This window comes from Primulina tabacum, chromosome 13 (assembly GCF_025594145.1).
Source record: "Primulina tabacum isolate GXHZ01 chromosome 13, ASM2559414v2, whole genome shotgun sequence".
Taxonomy (NCBI): Eukaryota; Viridiplantae; Streptophyta; class Magnoliopsida; order Lamiales; family Gesneriaceae; genus Primulina; species Primulina tabacum.
The window spans coordinates 32,640,410-32,653,017 of record NC_134562.1 but is presented as its reverse complement, the minus strand read 5'-3'; the positions used below and the strand labels follow the sequence as shown (position 1 = coordinate 32,653,017).

Sequence of the window (12,608 nt, the reverse complement as noted above, 5' to 3'; positions counted from 1 at the left end):
TAAAAAAAATAAAAATATAAATAAAGATAGGATTCAGAATTAAAAAACAAAGATATCAATAAAGTTTTATAATGAGAGTATAATTATAATTTTATATAAAAGTTCAAATTAATTAGAAGTTAGTATATGAATCTCAACTTTAATTAAATAGTAAAATTGAGTAGGTATCTTGTGAGACGGTCTCACGAATATTTATCTGTGATACGGGTCAACCCTACCGATATTCACAATAAAAGCAATACCCTTAGCATAAAAAATGATATTTTTTCATGGATGACCCAAATAAGAGATCCGTCTCACAAAACACAACTCGTGAGACCGTCTCACACAAGTTTTTGTCAGTAAAATTTTAGCAAATCTCATGTGATGCAATCTTACATAACTATATTCGAGAGACGAGTCGACTCGATCTATACTTGTACTGAAAAGTAATAATATCGACATAATTTTATTTTTTTTTTTTATGAGCAATATTGACTCGATAAACATAATATTTGTGTTGACGGTCTAACTAACGAATACGACAAGTAAAAAATTATTGAAATATTGGTAGAGTGGAAGTAGAGATCAGCACCGCCCTGTCCACCAGACGTTGCATTTCACACATGGCGGTGGAGTTGACTTTGAGTTTGAGGAGTGAAAGATGACGCAATCGTAGAATGTTTGGGTGTCAACACATACTAACTTTTTAAGAATGTAATGTAATATGAGGATTTGGTCAAGTGTTTAAATCCGATTGCTCCAAGAAAGTCAACTAGTTTTTTGATTGAAACTAATCCAACCAACAATCCCTTGCAAGTTTGGATAGGCCAGTTGGATGTTAGCTATGCAAAAACAAGAACAAGGCACTACTTGTAAACATTGTATTAGGTGGGAGATTCATGCAACAAAAATTAGAAACAAACAAGCAAAGATTTAGGACAAAGTACTGATCAACTCCTGAATCCAATATCCAATTTTGTGTAAAGTCAACATACAAGTATTTGTCACATTGTAAAACTTTTAAGAAGTCTTTTACTTTTAATATAAATCATGATATATAACTTAGCAGGGATGGACATTCGGGTTTGAGTTTTAGGTTCTCGGCCTCTGTTACTTTTCAAAATATAGTGTTTCTACCGTAAACCCGTCCATTATTATTATTTTCGTTACTCGAAATTAAGTCGGGTACACAATTACATATTAAATATAATTTTTTTAAAAAAAAAATTAGTCTTTTGCTTTACTAACTTAAATTTATTCTGTAAGTTGATTCCCGAACCAACTTTTGTAGGCAAAAACTTGTGTGAGACGGTCTCACGGATCGTATTTTGTGATACGGATATCTTATTTGGGTCATCCATGAAAACGTATTGCTTTTTATGCTAAGTCTATTACTTTTTATTGTGAATATCGGTAGGATTGACCCATCTCACAGATAAAGATTCTTGACTGTCACCTGATCGGTTTTGTCTTTTTTTTTCCTTTAATAACTATATTGGTCAGCATTTTAGGTTTTTAGGCTTTAAATTGTTGCTAAAACAAGATTTTAATATATAAATTTTAAAATAATGATTCTAATTTCGGGTACCCGTGTGTCGGAATTTCGGCTATCCAAAATATTTCGGACTGGTTTCGACTAAATGAACCGACACTCACCCCTAATTTCGAGCATGCAAATCGAAATCGAGTGTCAAGCAAATAATTTCATTAAAATTTGGAGTTTTCAACCTTAAAGAAAATTGTCACCGTAGACAACATTTGAGATTATTTATGTGACATTTGGAGTCGAAATTCTCAAGGTTGTACATAGTCCACAATATGGATGGATAATACCTAAAAGATAGAAATCACACCAAATGAACTGAACTCACATCAGAATGAGAGATATAAAAGATTTAATATACATATTACTAATATCAACAATATGCATCTTGTTTTCGAAAGTTCATCGTTTAAAAACTCTAAAGTCAAGCATGTTACGCCGTGACCCGTAGAAAACTCTTAATCTAATTTGGAGTTACTGTACTTTATGTATCGGTCCATCTTCTTGTTTGTTAATTTGTGGGATTGCCAAACCTAAATAAGACGTGTTTGCAAAAGATTATGTATATATCAATATTTGATTTAATTTCTAGAGGTAGAAATACATTTCCAGAAAATAAACCGAATATAGCCATATTTCCTCGATTCCAAATCAGTGTTAGTATAACCAATTTTTTTAAGTCATTAATTAATGAAATATGAAATGATTTTTGATATATTCAGTTATGTAATACAAATATGATAAATTGTGTGACAAATAATAAAAACAAATTCATAAGTCATAAACAAAATTTATATGAATTTCTGATAGAATTTGTTCTTTCAATTCGATCGATAAATATATAAAAAAGAGAGATGGAAATAATTGAATATCAGAGCTTCTTCTTACATAGTTTATTTAAACATTAAAAATTTCACATTGTTGTTTGTATTAATAGAGGATGTTTTTGTAGACCATGCATGCATCAAGGAAATCCACCACCTCCACCTGCTCCACCGCCAAACCCATACCCGGCGCCGCCACCGCCCAAACCACCTCCACCGCCTCCACCAAAGCCTCCTCCAACTCCGCCGCCACTCCCCACTCCACCACCGAAGCCAGCCCCTCCACCATAACCAGACCCCCCACCAACACCACCGCCGCCACCACCTCCATATCCTCCGCCACCCCCGAATCCACCACCACCACCACCTCCTGCGCCTGCCCCTCCACCAAAGCCAGAGCCGCCACCCAGTCCTCCGCCACCTCCACCGCCTCCACCACCCCCTCCTGCCCCAATGCCACCATATGTTCTTGGTACAGATCCAGGGCCGTGAAAGAAATTCTTGTCATCATCAAACGAACCTTGGAGCTTCCTTGCATCACCCTCCCCAAAAAGCACACCCAAAAGCACGAGAAGCAAAAAAGTACGAGTCATGATATCACTCGGTAACTTTATATGAAACCCAATGAACTTCTGATGAATTCGGAACTCAAAATCAGGTGTTTATATAGGGAGACATAACAACAAACTTTCAACGTTACGGTTGAGTATTCCCCCACTGTCTTTTCTTCTCGATCGTTACATTTAATGAAGTTAGCTGCAATTTATCTTTACTATATAGCTTCTCTTGCTTTGAGCCACAGAAGAAGTAAATACATAGCTGGCATTGCCATTTTCAATTAATGAAAGATGATGTAAACCTCACCGTTTCTGGTTATGCAGGGACTTTTGATCTGGAAATTGCATGAGTACTACTTATTTCAGAAACTTTAAGTTGGAAGGAATACCGGTGCAGTGCTACTTTTATAAGCATGATATTAATTGTGTCGATAAGCTACAATGTGGGTGGTCCTTGGAATGGTCCGTTCGATCGTAAGAAGTGACGCTAGCTTTTTGTTCATAAATTGAAATGGATAAAAGTGAAATAAGTATAAGAAATCTGCACAACAGAAGTTCTATGCTGCACCTGAGTTTGACTCGGCGAGGCAATTTTACACATCAATCAATCACTAAAATGATGAGATTAATATTTGAAGCATTACAGAGAATTATCTGGAGAGCTTGTCTCTCATGTAGAAACCAACTAACTTGAAATGAGAGATTTGGAGACGTACCACCGACTAGATGGAAATGGAATATACCTTCTAACTTTAAGGACTATCAATTTTTCAAACCTTAATAGTGATGAATCAGGAAACCAACAGGCTTCAACTGCTCCATTCATGAATCGAGCTGTTCTATTTCTAAGACGCTGAGAAAAAAAAGATATCAAAAGAAACTTGTACATTTTTTAATTGTTCTTGAAAAATATAAGCAATTTAATGATTATACAATTGTCTCATGATTGTCGACAGAGGAAGAAGCACTGGGCTTTGGGGGCTTCTTAGAAAATATTGAGAATGGCTGGAGCAAAGGGTTCTTCTCCTCGTTATTTTTGGATGGAGTTTTTGACGAGCTCCTACTTTTGCCACCAAATATTAAGCCAAGCTTCTTGAAACGGTTTCTCAGGTCACCTGCCGCAGTTTCTTCAGGCAGATTGGTGATCTTAATAACTTCGTCTTGATTTAGTATCATTGTCTCCATTGTTTCATAAACCTGCGATGAATGTAATAGCAATTTGCCTTAATAGTTGCATTTGACAATATCACTGGCCTTGACTGCATAAAACTTACCTGGCATATGTCATCAAGTTTCTCGACCCATAATTTTCCTTGACAAGTTGAAACCAAATAGTTCTTGCACTCGTTGAACAAATTCGACAAGCTGGGACTTGTAGAGAGAGTGGCCTCAGCAATTACTAGCCCCGAACCCAACTGGAAATTTAGAATAGAGATATCAAGAGTCACGTAGTTATTAAAAGCTCAACAGACGAACATCTGGTTTAATGTACATCAAGGTGCAACTCAAGGAGCAGTTGTTCCATCAAGTGTGCACCTTGGCCGTGAGGCATGCAATTTGAAGTCTTGAAGAACTTACAACAGCAATGAAGAGCTGCTTGAAAATCTCAGAAGGTGAGACATCATCCAGATAGTTCAATATACCTTCCCTAAATAAGTGTTGCAACGTTGCTTAAGTTATCCACAAAAAAATTCAGATTATGATATTATTGAAATTTTGTGAAGCTTACACGGCTAAATCCTCGTCATAAAGAGGAGATTGTCTCACTGCTGGCACAGGTTTGGATGTTTCCCACAGTTCACGCCACAAATTGCCTAGAAATCAAGTCATGAATTTGATTACAAAATATATTTAGAACATAAATGAGTGAGTGAGAAGCATTGTTCTTGACATGTATTTGTAAAACAATGGCCTTGCATATCAATCACTCTCAAATAGGAAGCAATGTTTCTGAGGAAGCCAATGTGGAACCGTTTATATTTCACTGCCTTTTCCACTAGCACATCAAGTAATAACTAAACTCTAATGTAACTTAAAACATGAGTTGCTAGCACTAATTCTCAAAAACAATGATTTTCAACTACAGCATTTCATCGGAACATCAAAAGGTGGTAAATTGTTATTAGCCTTGTCTGCTTCCATATAATTCAACCCTGCCCACTTGTAAAACCAAGGTAAGAAAAAATTAAGAAAACCAATCATCCATAGTGTAAGTAAATTTCGAAAACCAAACTTCTTTCCTACAAGCTGCGACAAAAAATAGACTGCTAATCTACCATAGCGTGCGTGAATGCCATTCTCATCAAAATCAAGGGAATCCTCGTTTTACATCTAGAATTCGTTGAAAATAAGAAACAGGGGGAACTTATCTGTCTTCAAATACTAAAAAGAACAGCCAATGCAGATGATTAGTTACACTCAGCTTTATAAGAGTATTACCTTCCTTTTGCATTCGCTGACTAAGTTGTCCTTTGACAGACAACACATCACCACAACCAGGGGTATCAATCAAATCACTGCTGGAATCATTTTCCATCCAATCAGGAGGAGAGTGCCATCTAACAAAATCTTCTAATATGCAACCAGGATTCGCGGCCTGACAAAAATAGCAGTGCCAATTAGGAATGAAAAGTATCAAAGTTTTCCCATAGTCTAAGTTTCCAAGGGCATCATCATGAAACATACCTTGAAGGCCTGCATGTCTGAAAGAAGTTGGGAGCATCCTGCTCCAAGACTGACCAAATAAAAGCAGGCAACTCAAGTCAGAAAATGCACTTAAGAATATAAGAGAGACAAAGGTCTTCAGTCCTCAACATTGTCATTAGAAAATTGGTATATCATACACCTTTTCTTTAAATTGGAATGCCTGCACTTAGGTGGAGTACCATAGAAACTGAATCACAAGGTGAAAATTTCCACATTATTTACATGCAGGCCTTCAAAAAGAGTCATTGTGGCAAGAAAATAGATTTGCACAGATAATAAGTAAGCCCTCAAAATAAAATCAAAGAAACTTCAACTAATGTGGCGAAACACAATTCCCAATGCACAAGTATTCGAAAAAAATTGCCAACTTGAACATCCGATCATTAGAAAGAACATAAATCTAATGTCAACTTTAATGAACTAGTAAACTATTTCCAATGTCTTACTTGATTGAACTAGTAAACTATTCCTGTCTAGGGAGATACAAATCCATTGATGTTCAATAAGTTTCGCGAAGAGGAAAACCATTGTCTTTCAGCCTGTAATATCTAGAGATGCTCGATAATTGAATAAGCTTTTATAATATTCCTCCTTTTGTTATTTGTCCAAGTCGTCAAACCTAACCTAGAAGTCCCACTATCTTTAGGCACTGGTAAAAAGCCCAGATGTTAAAAACTTAAACCAAGTCACGGTTTGATGAACTGAATGCTTCCAAATATTCATTTTATCAGTATTTTAGTCACATACCAAGATCTTGCTGATGCATGAAAATATGAATAAAGTTGACAGAGTAGCAACTCCGAAGACAGAACATGCACAGTATGAATTGCTGTCAATTGACATGATTATTCAACTACTATCTCGTTCCATCTAAGACTATCGGCCTGCATGCACAAACACTTGATGCAGAGACACAGCAGCATCCAGGGACATGCAACAGAAGATGAAGCTAGATAAAAATTCAGTGCTTATTATTTGCTGTTGTAGAATTTTTTTCCCAAGGAAGCATGCGAGACAATGCCAGTTACCACAAGATAAGATATCAACACAGTCTTAAAACACAACATGACAAAAAGTGATGACCCACGTGATTCTCACCATGTTGGATTACTCTGATCCACCAGATCCAGAGAAACAATGTTTTTCGAAACAAAGAAGTCATTAAAAGTTTGATGATAATGAAAAGGATTGAATGCCTCGACGCAACTGCCAAACCATATCAGGTCAAAGATAGTTTGCTTTTACTAACCTCCCAGTTCGAAGTACAAACTCCTCTGTTTCCTTGATAAGGTCTTCTGTTAGCAAAGGCGGTTCCTATAAGTATGTGCATAAACCAAAAATGAGAAATGATGTAAACATTATTTCATTATCGTATGATCTATGTTTGACCAACCTGCATCACAGGTGAATACACAGATTCCCCAGTTTCGAGCATTGTCAAATTTTCACATTCTTTATCAGCTCCTAATCGAAGCACAAGTTCTCCGTTCTTAGTTCTTGCATAAATATTCGGATCTAAGGGGACTGTGCCTTCAGAAGCTGAAGATTCCTCAGCCATTGAACTGGCTTGAGCTGTGACACTGTCTAATGATTCGATGGCAGCAAAATAGCGTCTTTTTCTGGAAATGCAACAGTTAATGACCTGCAACTGCTGATATAAAAGACATGAATTCAGGTCTGGGATATCGTCTGGTGGAATTCCAGGAATATACTGTCCTTGATACCAAAGTCTTCTCAGCTGTAGAAGTAAAATAATAGAGTAAATACATTATGAGATAAAAATTTCAAAGAAGGCCAGCAGAAATTCATCTGATTTTAAAATTCAAATAAGTGGAGAGAGCAGACAAGCAAAGTCATGCATATCACAAAGTATGGAATTCTATGTTCCGAACTATTTTGGTAGGGCTAGAAGAAAGGAAATTCACATGTTTTATTTGAATCCTCTATCCATCTGATACTTCAACAATCTTAATTTGATATCTTATTATATTGCCAAAAAAATTTTTGCACATGTTTCCCAAAACAAACCTTCTTCTTGGAGCTTGTTTATCAACAAAAACTATTATTCACTTCACATTTAATGAGGGATACAACGGGATTGTAGAAACTTCAGATATTTAAGATGAGCAAAATATTCTTCATCCTTGACAACAAAACGAATGTACGTGGCATGATCCAAGGCCAATACATGATAATGCAGATTCAACTTCAATTCTGTTAAGTACACTTACTTCATCAACCACCCTGGACCAAAAAGATGCCATTTTTCGCAGTGTTTTTAAGCAGCCAATTGCTTCAGAGAGCTTAACGACAAAACTTTCTACAGGAGCACCATGAATTTCCTTAAGTAAAGATGCAGCTGTCTGTGCTTCCAAACCAGAAAAAGTCCTCCCCGAAAAGCTTCCTTCTGCGAGTATCTTGCAGATATTGCACCAAAAGTGAAAATCAACATAAATTATGGAGCTGAAAATTATTCATTTTAGCCTTTATATCTAGAGATTCTAGACAGGCTTTCAGACAATCAAATTGTATACCTGTGTTAAGCAATGCATTTACAACAGAAACTACTTTCTCATCAGCACCAAACTCACTGGTCCATTTATCTTCCTTTTCACGTAGCACAAGTGACTTCATCGCTGAAAAACTCATGCTCGCTCTCTCTCTGATTGGTGATGAGCCTCTGGATGAGGCAAGGAGATCTTTCATGGAGTTGTAGCTTACACCAGTCCTGAAATGCAGCAAAAAAACAGAACTATGGCAGCTTTCAATAGTTAAAGCAATAGGCTCATCACAGACAAGTCAAGCATCAATGTATTTATGCAAGAATGATGAATGAGAAATAAAAAAAATCCATTTCAGCCATATCTTTAAGGAGCCTACTCAAAATCCTTATCTCCAAATAGAGCTATTTGATTTCTTACATCACGGGCAGCATAGATAGCCATTGACCTCAACTCTAATTTCGAATGTCACCAGTAAGGGTAGCCAAAATGAAAGCAAATAAGATTCAGACTCTAACCAGGAAAATTCTTACTCAATTGCCACAGCCAACTGTTTCACAATGGCTGAAGATGGTATGATATCTGTGATTGCATTTTTTGAACCTTCGGGTATGACTCCCTCTTCTGAACCCTGTAAGGCATCAAACTTTCCTCGATAAATGATACTTTATACTTCAATAAACTTTGTCATTTCAACCATGATAGGGAATGAGAACACCAAACATGGTCAGAAACTGTAATTTGAACCCACAAAACATAAAACATATTATAATGTGGCAAATTTCATATCAACAAAAAGAATAAGATAATTGATGTGATACAGAGAAATAAGGCTGTTTCAATATTACATTTCAACGAGTGGACTAAATATGACTGCATCGGACATCAATGACCACAAAGTAGAAAATCCCATTTGTAGTATGGACACATGGATAAATTCAAGCTTTTGACTAATCGAACATGATAATGGACCATGGTAAATGATTTTAAAATGAAATGAAATGGCTCAAAATAAGAAGAACGACTTACATTGGAAGGAGAGAATTCTCTCTCACCCATAAAGTATAAATTTTCATCGAAAATTGCATATGCCATTGTTGAATTACCAGGCTTTTCAAAATCCTCAGGTCCCTTTTTTCCTATTCCTATATTTTTCAATCTCTCATGCCAGTCTTGCTTGGTTTTTATAGGCCTAGGCCTCACTCTTTGAGTCTTTGTTTCATGGAAATCCTGCAGTACAAGAATGAACAAAATATATCTAAATAATTTACCAACAAATTCAGCATCGTAATATTAATAGCATTTAAAACAATCACGATATCATGAACATTCAGATTCACAGTACATAATCTTCCCCACCATTTATAAATGAAAACTTCCACATCAGTACAAAAACATAAATACGCATTCGCATGCATATAAGATGCTACGGTAGAAAAGGCCTTCAAAATATTTTTAAAAAATAACTATTTCACGCAGTCATACGCTCAACTAAAGGAAACTGACAAAGAAATTCAAATTCAGATATAAAAAAAAAATCAAATCCTAACTCAAGTTCCATCACCTCGTTATTACAATCATCTAGACGAGGCTTAATTCACGTGAAGAGCCTCTTCATACAATTTCATTCACCTTGTCAAACATCCTCCACAATCGAAACAGGATTCAAATCGAATCAGAGAAGAGAAACGTAATCACCTTCGGTGCATCAGCATCCTGTAGGAACACGGGCGTTGATTCTCTCTGCGCTTGCTCATCTAAATCTTCTCCGATATAATTAAATCCCAATAAATAAATAAAAAAACAGTAATGAAATCCTAACTTTAGGAAATGAAGTTAGCGTGCATAAACTGACAAGTATCGGATAATAGTGTGCGCGCGTGCGTACCTCGATGGGTGATGGAATCGGGTTTCTTAATGTCCGTGAAAACTTTCTCCGCTTTAGCGGCCGCAGAATGAATGGCTGTCCTGGCTCTGGACACGAATGATCCCTCCATTGCCCACGTGCTCAATCAGGAATCAACGAAATCGACGCCATGTTCGTGGAATGCGGAACAGAGATTGGAGGGAATTCAGAAAATCAACGATCTAGTGAAGGTGCTGACTGAATTGGACCATAGTTCGACTTCCGAGGGTAAATGAAAATCAATCGGGGGGATGAATGAATCCACAAATTATAAAATAAAAAATAACTTTTATATAAGTGAATTTTTGCGTAAATTTTTGTATATTTTAAAAAGTAAAATGGTATTTAAATTTAATTTTTAAAATTCTATAAAAATTTATAGGTAATCAAAATGTTAATAAATTTTTAATGACTTCAAAATGTTTAAATAAATAAATAAATATGTTGAATTGATTTGAATAACTGAATTTAATTACAATAAATTTAATAATAACTTATTTATTGTCTTTGTAAATTAAAGTAATAATTTAAAAATATTTATATTGATAAAACAATATTTTAAATAAATAAAAAATTATTCACGTTAAACTGACTGTCAGTTCGAAAAACAAAAATATATAAATACAAAGGCAAATATACGCAACTCATTCTTTTTATAATATATCTAACAAACCCAAACCTAACGTGTAATATCTTTTACTTTCTATCGTGATGCACAATTGCCGAAGTAATATAGCGATTAGCTGTTGTACGGTGATAGGGGCTACGGAACCACTGAAAACTATGTCGGCGAAGCTCCAAGGCAGCTGCCTCCGTAGGATGGTATACGTCCCAGAAAAGGTATTCGTTTCTGTTTGTATAATATTGGGAAATAGGTCTGCAAGGAAGCTGGGCTCTCAATTTCCCAAGTCCACAGCAAGCAAATTTTATCTCCTTTAATCCTGTAAACCAATATACGTATAATTTGAATCTTTTGAACATGCTACAATTTATAGATTTCAAGGAATAGTGGATACTTAATACTCATGGCCTGATGTTTTTTTTTTTTTTTTTTTCAGCTCGTTATGAATTCTAGTCTTGATTAAATGTTAACTTTGTGATCGTGTTTCAGTTCATTTGTATCATTAAATAGTTTGTAAGATAGGAGAAAGAAGTTAAATCGGACAGTCGAAAGTTTGTACCATAAGCTGCTGGATTGTGAATGAAGTTGAGAAAGACAGTGTATGTATCAAAGTAGGAGTAGTGGAAATCATTGAGCTCTAGCTTCAACTGCTGCAACATCTGTGTGAACCCCCTGGCCCAACTTGAGAATGGGATGATCTCAATTGATGGAGAAGAGCTCTATTTATGGATTTTTTCTGGCTTGAGAACGTGAAAATGCAAATATCAATTGTATTTGCTTTCATCCAAATTTGAATTCTCCGCTTTTCATTGAAAGAAGTGTGCTCCAACTTTTAATATTTTTTCTTTAACTATGCACCTAGCTGGTCTCATTTTGCCGACACCTAGACCATGTATTCCCTAAATACAAAGAGGACGGAGCGGCATGTGTTGCATTAGTAGTTTGCAATGGCCAAGAATGTCATTGCTAGCTATTACAACTGGAAATAGAGATTTTGCCAAGTGTTCCTCGGCAGCAATCGATCCCAATTCTTGCACCAGTCTTCCGCACACGGTAGAAAAGTGGGTCACTTGCTTTGCTAATGAGATTGTTTGTTCATAATATAAATAAAATTAGTTTAATAGTAATAAGCGGGGATAGCTCAGTTGGGAGAGCGTCAGACTGAAGATCTGAAGGTCACGTGTTCGATCCACGTTCACCGCAATTTGTTAATGTTTTTTGCATATTTAATAAATTATCCAATTAAAAAAATTAATAAAAAATTTTATAATTCAAAGTTGTCTAAACATTCTAAAATTACCCGATACATGCATATTATAATTTTTATTGTTTTCATAATTATTTTATTGAGAAGTTTTTGTATTTTTAATATTTGACAAATTTGATTTAACATAAAGTATTTGTAATAAAAAAAACTCAAAAAATTATTTTTTTTTAGAATTTTCACTTTAGTTATTTTTATTCGTATAATATTTTATTTTGATTTAAAATAAGAATATTCAATGGTTTTTCTATTATTTTAATCTGATTTTTGCTCATAATAATTTAGATTAAATATGATTTAATATTTGACAAATTTGATTTAAAATTAGTATCAAATTTAATTTCATTTTAATTACTTTTATTTTATTAATATTTTTAATTCAATTTTAAAATATGAAATTATTGTTTTTATTACATATAATTTAATTGAAACTATTATCACACAAATAAAAATAATTAGGGTATAATAAAATTTTTAGAATACTAAAAGTTTCTGTTTAATCTAAAAAATTATGAATGAAAACATTTAAAATTATAATTTGCATAATTAATATTAATAAAAAGGTAAATTTGGAATGTTGTTTGAATTATAGAATTTTTTTTATTACTTTTAGAAATTGAGGGGTTAATATGTTAGATATGTAAAAATGTTAAGGGGGTATTGTTGGAATATTTCACCCTACATGTGGGGGCAGTGCCCCATG

At 34.8% G+C, this 12,608-nt stretch overlaps 2 protein-coding genes and 1 non-coding gene across 5 annotated transcripts; 1 reads left to right on the top strand and 2 right to left on the bottom strand.

Annotated features, from left to right (window-relative positions):
* Positions 1-2,305: 2,305 nt before the first annotated feature.
* On the bottom strand, positions 2,306-2,942 carry LOC142522219 (uncharacterized). The gene has a single exon (XM_075625414.1). It carries the CDS (start codon positions 2,940-2,942, stop codon positions 2,490-2,492), a length of 453 nt encoding a protein of 150 aa, XP_075481529.1. The 3' UTR covers positions 2,306-2,489.
* LOC142522218 (uncharacterized) lies at positions 2,306-10,269 on the bottom strand. Of its 3 annotated transcripts, none has more exons than XM_075625413.1 (14): positions 10,002-10,269; positions 9,812-9,876; positions 9,139-9,343; positions 8,647-8,734; positions 8,147-8,340; positions 7,844-8,019; positions 7,006-7,350; positions 6,862-6,926; positions 5,592-5,640; positions 5,346-5,502; positions 4,636-4,720; positions 4,485-4,554; positions 4,181-4,321; positions 2,306-4,103 (listed from the first exon to the last, which is right to left on the bottom strand). In XM_075625413.1, the coding sequence occupies exons 1-14, from the start codon at positions 10,108-10,110 to the stop codon at positions 3,834-3,836; spliced, it is 2,019 nt and encodes a 672-aa protein (XP_075481528.1). In that variant the 5' UTR covers positions 10,111-10,269; the 3' UTR covers positions 2,306-3,833. The 3 variants fall into 3 exon arrangements, with proteins under 3 accessions (XP_075481528.1, XP_075481526.1, XP_075481527.1); XM_075625411.1 differs by having other exon boundaries at positions 8,647-8,744; positions 9,143-9,343; XM_075625412.1 differs by having other exon boundaries at positions 8,647-8,744; positions 9,143-9,343; positions 9,812-9,870.
* A 1,502-nt stretch (positions 10,270-11,771) lies between these two features.
* On the top strand, positions 11,772-11,844 carry TRNAF-GAA (transfer RNA phenylalanine (anticodon GAA)). The gene has a single exon. It is a non-coding gene; the product is annotated as a tRNA-Phe (tRNA).
* Positions 11,845-12,608: the final 764 nt, after the last annotated feature.